We start from the raw sequence: 9,650 nt of genomic DNA on the forward strand, positions 1-9,650 counted from the left end.
CAATTTCAATTTAATTCAATTTAATAATCAAATCGATTTTACTTCCATTTAATTTCAATTCCTTTCGATTCAACATAGTTTGAATTCCAATTCGATTTAACTGTAATTCAATTTCAATTTCGTTTCATTCGATTTCAGTTCAATTCCAATCCAATTTAATTCAGTCAATACAAGTCCAATTCCAATTCAATATTTAGTTCAGTAAGCAGTATTAGTTTATTTTAATTGCAAATTGGCTTACGTTTTAATTTAATATTAATTTAATTTCAGTTCAATTCAATTGATATTCGATGTAACTTCTATTTCAATTCGCGTTTCAATGCAGTAAGCAATTTCAATTCAATTTCATTTCAAACTCGGTTATTTTTCAATTTAATATTATTTCAATTTCAGTTCAATTCAATTTCAATTCAATGTAATCTCAATCCCAACTCTCATTCTATTTAGTAAGCAATTTCAATTGAATTCCATTTCAAATTCGCTTATGCTTTAATTCAATTTCAATTCTGTTTCAATTTATGTTGGCTCAATATCTGCTCAAATTACCTTGTGCTTCAATTTAAGTTAAATACAATTTAGGTTGAAATTTCAAGATAACTTGCATGTCGAGTACCGTAATACTTGAAACCTATTAAAGCTGATATCTATTACATAAATGCAATTTTTCTTCTCCTTTTTGCTGCATAATGAAGTTACGCAGCATACATGAGCATTAATTTATAATGCGTATATAATAGCATTAAGTAAACATATAGATATTAATACACATATATGAATTGTAAATAAATTTTAAAAAGAACTTTAATTTTCATTTTATTTACTTGTACATTGCAGACAGATGTCAGAATAATTAAACATAAAAAGGGAATTAATATATGAATTAAAAAAAATCGCAAAAAAATGAAAAAAAAATTTCTTCAATATGAGTTAAGTGGTAAAGTGAAATGAAATATATAAACGAAAGTAATAAAAAGAATTCTCAACAAGAAAGTATATCATAAGCAGAAACGAAGGTGACAAGGACATCGACAACAAGAAAAGCAAAAATGTATGGTTTATTACTGGAGAATCTATCGGAATATGTTAAGACTGTCTATGGCGAAGAAAAATGGGAAGACATAAGACGTCAGGCTGGTGTTGATTCGCCATCGTTCAGTGTCCATCAAGTATATCCCGAGAATTTATTAAATAAATTGGCAAAGAAAGCACAACAGGTAAGCAAAACAAATGTTTAATAAAAGGAAAATGACAAACGCCAACAGAATATTTAAAAAATTTAATTCTTACAATTAATATGTAAAATATATATATACTTTGATCTTTAACACAATTAAAGCTTAAGCAAGATCCAAAACGTAATCGCTTTTATAGTCATTGTCCTTCCGTCCATTTTAAATTAAAGGTTTTTTTTCAACTAGGCCAGGTAATCCGATTACGGTTTCTTTCGGGATTGTTGATCTTGACTACTCGTCAATTAAGACCGGTATAAAAAATCGCAAAATTCCCTGTAAATTATAGCAGTAACAAGTAATACATTAGGATAAAATTCGCCGCAAATTTTAGATGGCTGAAAGTTTCTACGGGGACAGACAGGGCGATTATCGGTAAACTTTATACAGCATTAACGTATGGGCTTCTATCACCCTTTGTCGGCTTTAGTAGACAATGGACTGAGGAGAGCTATTAGCAAACTACGCTTCCACAGGTATCCTAGGATCCTACTTCAAAATGAACATTCGCTCTTTAAGGATGCATTCAGTTTTTTCGAAAGTTCTTAATTCCTATTAGCTAAGCTACTAATGATTTCATTTATTTCCTAAGTCTTTGCTTATGCAGTTTACCAGTATTTTATTTGCAAAAATTTTGATCAGCGACATCTACAGATAAAAATGATAAAGAAATGTACATAATGGTTCGATGGGTTTGACCTTGCTCTACATAAAGTAATAGTTTTCGATCTAATATGCAAGCGTACGCCGACGCTAATTATGGAGCCCTTAAGATTCCCTTCTTCCAAATTCGTGGTTGGTTATGTGAAGAAATCGACTGCCGGAGGCCATCAAACTGCCCCATGATCTACTAATAGTCAGTTTTGTGTTCGATGGCTTAAAAGTGGCGACTCGAATTGACTGAAAATGCCATTCTTTGACCACTTACTGCAAGAGATGTCCAAGATACACTGTTGCAGCTCGAAAGGGAAATTCTGTCACACCCGCCGTACTCGCAAGACAGGGCGCCTCCTTATTACCAATTGTTCAGTAGCATGGCTTGGCTGATGCGCGGGTCCGCAAAATTGAGGTAGTACAAAAATGGGTCGAAGGATGGATCGCTTCTAAACCACTATAAGTTCTTTCGACATGAGATCGCTATCTTGCAAAAATTTTACAAAATTTTGTATAAAATGATGGAAACTATTTTGATAAATATATGTTGTACCAAGTATCCGTAGTACATGCCTTTTCCAAGTGAAAAGGTGATCAAAATTTTTGCAAGCACCTAATACGTATCCAGTTTCGTTTGTCCTTCAATCCATTTGTAGCCGCCCTAACTTCTTCTAGCCCTTCTTTTAGTTATAATTTCGACGATTTCTTTAAACCAGTTCCGAATCAGATAATTCAACTTAATTTCAGCCAACAACAGCATAACCAATTACTTATGCTCCAGCTCCAGCTTTCGTCTAGCCCAGCTTCTAACTTATCAATAAGTCTCAAGCCATCCTTGTTTTATAATGTCCTTCTTAATCAACTAGTCGCTTCCTAACCAGCTAAAGATTTTTGTGTTCTAGCCTCCAATCTTAGTTAGTTCAATGATTTCCTAGTTGGCAGAATTTTTTCAATTCGGTTTAGCCATGTCGAACTCAAAACTGAACTAAGATTGCACAATTAAGAGTTCATTAGTGATGTAAAGTGGAAATGGGCAAAGTACCAGCGCTAAAAAGGAATCTGTCAAAATTATTCAGAATAATCTTCTTTTGAATATTAATTCAATTGAATATCCGGGAAACTTAACACATTGAACGCGAAAGTAAAAATATTCCTTAATGAGCTTCAATTATTTATACCTTATACCACTTGTTGTACAAGGGTTTATTAAATTTGTGCGGATGTATGCAACACTCAGAAGAACTTAAGATAGGCCCATCCTTTATTATGCCGATCCGTTCAGAATCACTTTTGCGTTTTTCAAAACTTGTCTGTCCGTCTGTCTGTTTATCTCTTTTGTCTTCCTGTGTTCAGCCTGCAGGTGCACCAAAGACGAACGCTATGGAAAAATGTTCTGATCGAATCATTTGTTCTATCACTTCCCATATAAAATCTTATTTAGAAAAGCTGTTATATGGATAACTGTACTAAACGAAGTCATGTAGGATGTTTAATGGTGGGCCATGTCACCCTATGGTATTTTTATATGTTCTTTTTCTTCGATTTCCTTATTTCTATCACTGTTTTGGTTCAAGAACAAACGCTACTAAATATGCTTCGAATCTGACCATTTTTTCGACCACTTCCTACATAATGCCCTTTTTTATGAAAACCCATTTCATGAATAATTGTATTAAACGAAATGGTGTAGGATATTTAACTGGGGGGACTATGTCTCCCTATAGTGTTTTCACTCGTTTTTCTGTTTATAAACTCTCTCTACATATAAAAAATTGTTTTGTTTCTCGAGATCGGTCTAATCATTCATTTTCTATATTTAAATTTCTTTTGCATAGGTTTTAGGCGTTTCCGAACGAGAATTTATGGATCAAATGGGTGTTTATTTCGTTAGCTTCGTCGGCCAATATGGTTATGATCGTGTCTTATCAGTGTTGGGTCGTCATATGCGTGATTTCTTGAATGGTTTAGATAACTTACATGAATATCTGAAATTCTCATATCCGCGGATGCGTGCACCATCGTTTATTTGCGAGAATGAGACCAAACAGGGCCTAACCTTGCATTATCGTTCCAAACGACGTGGTTTTGTTTACTATACTATGGGTCAGATACGTGAAGTTGCCCGACATTTCTATCATAAGGAAATGCATATCGAGTTAGTGCGCGAAGAAATCCTGTTCGATACCGTACACGTGACATTTCAGTTAACTTTCGATAATCGAGCGTTCACGTTAGCATCATTGGCGATGACGCGCGAAGAGAAACATTTGCCAATTAGTGCTCATGTTTTATTTGAGATTTTTCCATTTTGTATAGTATTCGGGTAAGTATTTAAAAAAAAAAAAAATAATTTACAGTTACATCGTTAATACATTTTAAATTAAATTTAATTTATTTTAATTTAATTTATTGCAGTTCCGATATGGTTGTAAGAAGCATTGGAAACTCATTAATGGTTATTTTACCAGAACTGTTAGGCAAAAAGATTACGGCGTGGTTTGATTTGGTGCGTCCTTTAATTGCATTCAAATTTCAAACGGTAAACTTTACATACATGTCAGAAGACTATTTTCAATGTAATTAGAAACAGTTTATGCAGTTGTGGCTTATTTTTTTTCTTGATAATACTTGCAGCGAATTCATTCACTCATTCATTCATTCACTCATCGTCAGCATCTGCTGTTAATTGCTTCAAAGCATTTCTTTCGTTGCCTTTTCCTATGCTCTTCGCACAAATACTTAATTGCAATTTTTATTTAATGTATGTAAATATGCATAAGAAAATGTTTGATAATTTATTTACTTGATGAAAATGCTCTCCCTCTCTCTCTCTCTCTCTCTCTCTCTCTCTTTGTGTCTTTATCTCTCTCCTTTGTCACTCTCACTGCTTACCTAGATTTTAAATAGAACAAATAATATCTTTGAATTGGTAACAGTTGAACCCGTGGCTGATCGCATAGATGGCGATAAAACGAATGAAATTTTATTGCACGATGATGGCACAGAACCGGAAAGATCATTACGTTTAAAAGGTAAAACTTTTCATAATATATAAATTTTTGAGTTATTTACTCTTTGGAATCGAAGCAACAATCATCACTCACTCTGCGTCTTCTGTACATGGTGATCAAAAAGTATCGGGAATTTGGAGTGGAATATAAACTTTAATTCGATGTATGTACTTTAACGCTACCACTATGATAAATTGTACTGTATTGGGTAAAAATGTCGAACAGAGAATAGCTTATGTAATTTCTTCCTTAAGCTCCTCCTTTAAATCTTTCCAGTGCTTTTTGCCAATTTATCGAAAGCAAGAAGAGAAAATAGTTTCGTGTAAATGGCATATTCAAAAACAAATTAAAAAATGATATTGAAATTTATTGAAGTAAAAAAAATGTTTATAACATATTCCGAGATTTTTTGATAATCTTTCTAATGCTTTTTACCCAGCGCTTAACGACGGTTTTTTTTTTAAGTAAAAAGTCATAAGTGGGAAAATGGTGATTAAAATGATAGTTAAGGTGAAAAAATTGTATTGAAGGTAAACACTATTCCTGGTACTTTTTGATCAATGCTTAACGGTGCATCTGATCACAATTTAAATCACACAGAATAATGAGAAAGGAATTTTTTTTTCTTTTTTCCATAATTTATTGATTCATTTCTTTAGGTCAAATGGTTTACATGGATAACTGGCGTATGATTATGTTCCTAGGTACACCGGTAATGCCTGATCTCACTTCTTTAATCACTACTGGGCTTTTTATTAATGACTTGTCTATGCATGACTTTAGTAGGTAATAAACTCTCCTAAGTTCTAATTAAAGAAAGTTAATCGATAACTTTACATTATCGAAAACAGAGATCTTATGTTAGCCGGTACACAACAGTCGGTGGAATTAAAATTGGCTTTAGATCAAGAACAACAAAAATCAAAAAAATTAGAAGAATCGATGCGTAAGTTAGATGAAGAAATGAGACGAACCGATGAGTTATTATATCAAATGATACCTAAGCAAGTGGCTGATCGTTTGAGAAGAGGCGAAAACCCTATAGATACCTGCGAGGTAAGGAAAGCTGCTATTCTTTTCTAATCTCTTCCTCATAATTTTTGAAAATATATTTCTTCCTTAGATGTTCGATAGTGTTTCTATATTATTTTCGGATGTTGTTACTTTTACTGAAATTTGTAGTCGTATAACACCGATGGAGGTGGTATCCATGTTAAATGCCATGTACTCGATATTTGATACTTTAACTGAACGTAACTCTGTTTATAAAGTAGAAACGATAGGCGATGCTTATATGGTGGTGTCTGGGGCGCCTGAGAAAGATGCAAATCATGCCGAGAAAGTTTGTGATATGGCTTTAGACATGGTTGATGCAATTACTGATTTAAAAGACCCATCTACGGGTCAACATTTACGTATACGCGTCGGTGTTCATTCGGGAGCCGTAGTTGCCGGCATAGTTGGTCTTAAAATGCCTCGATATTGCTTATTTGGTGATTCGGTTAACACGGCCTCTCGCATGGAATCTACAAGTTCGGCTATGAAAGTCCACGTATCCGAGTCCACTAAAGAATTTCTTGGTCCTATTTATAAATTAACAGAACGCGGCGAAATTGATGTCAAAGGAAAGGGTACCATGAAAACCTATTGGTTGGAAGAAAGGGAAAATCGAAAGCCATTACAATTATCGGCCAATCAAGTAAGTCCGATTGCTACAGCATTCGCTGGCAAAAAAGCGGCAAAATCTATAATGCCGGCGCCGCCCACTGTTAATAAAGACCGCACCTTAGCTAACATAACTAATAATAATACGAGCGATAACACGGATGAAAACGCCGATGGTTCTAAAAAAAGCGTTAGCGAAGAGCGTAGTCGCATCTATTCGCCAGTAACATTTAAGGATGTAGCACGGCGCAGTATAGCCAACTCTCCTGTACGCAGTTTATATAGCAGTAGTTCCGCCATACAGAACCTGGAGAAAGGCCGCGAATCGCGCTCCAATTCAACCGGTCATGTTTTTATGCGTTCACCTAGTGAAATATTCGGTTCCCTTATACTTGACACTGAAGAATTCTTGGAAGATATACAAATGTCTCGCGGTTCTTTGGCCACTGCCAGTAGTACTAGTACAAAACGTCCATTTAGTCCAATACCACCCTTTCGTATTGGCAGTGCTCCACCAAAGCCAAGACCTACTGATCCAGATGAATTTACGCCGGAGGAATTGGCAGCCATGGAACAAGTCACACCTCCAGCTACTGCACCACCTCAAGAGACAACTACTTGTAGTATGAAAGTTGAAAGAAGTTCAACCACTAGTCCGGCTTCCGACGGTCAAAAGAATCCAAGGTAGGTAAAAGGAGATAAGGAAAATAGGCTATAAACACGCCCTCTTTCTCTACACGACTTAAGATATTTTTAAGCTTTTTCTTTACGCAAAGAAAGATTCAAGTTAATTCCCAAAAGTTATTTTAAATTAATATTCCCATTAATTGTTGATCATAGTTGCAATGCTTTTTACTGTGAACTTCGCTTACTTTTTACAAAATTTTTATAATTTGTGGCAACATCTTTGCATCTAGAATACCGTCTACAAATTCGACATCAACTAATATTGAAGAAGAAAAGGATTCTACAGTAATTTCAAACTGTACTACAGCTGTTGTACCAACAACACCTTTAACTAAAACTATATCGTTTAGTGATCACCGTGCAGACAGTAAAGAACCAATGCCGCAGCACTCACCACCGTCACCTATAAGATCCCAATCGGCGCCAGTGCCTATGTCCAAAGCAGCTCGTAAAGCATATCTGGCAGCCAAACAAACCAAAGCCATAGAAAAGTTGGATAAAATGATAGAAGAAGTCCAAGAGAATGAATTTCAAATAAAGCAACCACAACAGTATTATAGAGATAATAGAAACGAAGGAAGCGTCAATAAAAATCCCGAGCCACGAACCAGTGTTGGCAGACGAACAGAAGGATGCCTTCTGTTTTTGCCACCACCACCTCCTCCACCCACTCACATAGCAAATTCCATATCCGATTCGAGTATATGCAGCCATGGGTTAGATATCGTTTAAGAAATTTATTTATAAACAATTACAGATAAATAATTGATTGTTATTTTCTTTAAATTTACAGACACAGTCATGGTCATACTCCCACTATGCATCATGCTCCTTGCCATCATCTTCATGAAGTCGTTGCCGCCGCTGCTGTTGCTGCCTCAAGCAGTAAATTGTCGAGTAGTCAAAGTTTTAGTCATTCACGTCATTCGAACACTACAGTACATCAATGTTGTCCGGGCTACGGAGCACCAACGCCTAGTCATACTCATCCTAACGGGCGTCACTCCCATCGTTTTCATTCAAATACTTGTCAGCTTCTGTAGATTAAATATCATAAAAAAATAAACAAAATCAATGGGCAAATCTCTTCAAGTTCCAGGCATATTAAGTGGCTTTAGTAGGATTTAAGAATTTAGCAAAAAAAAAAAAACAAATCACAGAAAAGAAAAGCGGAAAAAAATTCTTTCAACAGAAATGAATGAATATTTTACGTGTGCTAAAGTAATCAAAGCTTAATTTATTTATATTTAATGTTCAATGTTCTTCGAAAGAAAAGTGCAACAAACGTACAAAATAAAACAATTTTTTTTCTAATTTTTTCTTTTGTTTTTAGATATTAAAAACAAACATACCTCCGGACAAAAAAGGACAATATTCAAAGATTAAACAAACAATAGAGAACATTTTATCAAAAAAACAACAAAAATTTAATAATAATAATACTAGTATGAAAATAACAATAAAATATATTTTCTAAAAATTAATAATTCAATTAACAATAAACTGAAAGCATATCGTGTGGATTACAAAGTTATACAGAAAAAAAAAATCAAAAATAAGAAAACTCTGTTAATTGTATGCTTTTTAATCCAAGCTTTAATAGAAAATTAAATGCACGATCCTTATGATCTTCTCAAAAATATATATATATATTTCTAAGCCTATTTATTTTAAAATATTTACATCCATCACAACAGCCTAAGGGTATTTTAATTTTTTTAATTTTGCTTACAACATCCGAAAGTATGCAGAAGAGATGACAATGAAATATTAATCGAATCAAACGAGAGAGTAAATTAAAAAAATTGTGGCTCGTGTAAGAGAAATATTTGTTAAAAAAGCTATAAAATTGCCCTGTTCACTCTTAAAAAGCAATATAAGAACAAGTACTTCTCTAAAACCTGTAAAGCTCACTGTGCCTACGCAAAATGCTTCTCCGTCAAAAGTTTCTTCCATGGGAGAGTAAAGAGAAGAAAAGTAATGTTAAATCTAGTGACCAAAGGACTTTATAATCCTTAAGCATAGTAATTGTAAAAGCATATGAATCGGCCTTAGGACTAAGGATACTCGTCTTTTGCCAATCTAAGCGTCTCTTTTAAGTTCTTTATATACCTTAAGCGAAGTGATTTTAAAAAACATAATAGCATTGTCGTTTGGAATGGGCATAATTTGCTCAGGTAACATCTGAAAAACATGGGTATGTTCGATACCGATTCATACAGATTCTGCCAAGGGCCGTGAGTTTAATGAATAAATCTCTTCGCATACCTTTGTTTTCCGATTCCCGAAATCTCTTTGTGATCCCACTCACTGTGCTAAAGAAAAATGCTCTCTGCTCTTTCTCTCTTTGTCACCCCCTCTCTCTCTCTCTCTCTCTCTCTCTCTCTCTCTCTCTCTCTCTCTC

At 34.4% G+C, this 9,650-nt stretch overlaps 1 protein-coding gene across 1 annotated transcript; it reads left to right on the plus strand.

The window, feature by feature from the left end:
* Positions 1-951: 951 nt before the first annotated feature.
* On the plus strand, positions 952-8,396 carry LOC119638508 (soluble guanylate cyclase 88E). Its single transcript, XM_038035324.1, has 9 exons — positions 952-1,214; positions 3,719-4,206; positions 4,299-4,422; positions 4,780-4,915; positions 5,554-5,680; positions 5,746-5,950; positions 6,018-7,243; positions 7,477-7,962; positions 8,040-8,396. Exons 1-9 carry the CDS (start codon positions 1,047-1,049, stop codon positions 8,287-8,289), a joined length of 3,210 nt encoding a protein of 1,069 aa, XP_037891252.1. The 5' UTR covers positions 952-1,046; the 3' UTR covers positions 8,290-8,396.
* Positions 8,397-9,650: the final 1,254 nt, after the last annotated feature.

The sequence above is a fragment of the Glossina fuscipes genome, unplaced genomic scaffold, assembly GCF_014805625.2.
Source record: "Glossina fuscipes isolate IAEA_lab_2018 unplaced genomic scaffold, Yale_Gfus_2 90, whole genome shotgun sequence".
Classification (NCBI taxonomy): Eukaryota; Metazoa; Arthropoda; class Insecta; order Diptera; family Glossinidae; genus Glossina; species Glossina fuscipes.

Excerpts from the sequence above, each read along its gene's own strand:
- LOC119638508 (XM_038035324.1), top strand. The coding sequence starts at position 1,047 with ATGTATGGTTTATTACTGGAGAATCTATCGGAATATGTTAAGACTGTC. Across the intron at positions 4,916-5,553 it reads AAGATCATTACGTTTAAAAG|GTCAAATGGTTTACATGGAT; the intron begins GTAAAACTTTTC and ends TCATTTCTTTAG. Across the intron at positions 7,963-8,039 it reads TCGAGTATATGCAGCCATGG|ACACAGTCATGGTCATACTC; the intron begins GTTAGATATCGT and ends TTAAATTTACAG.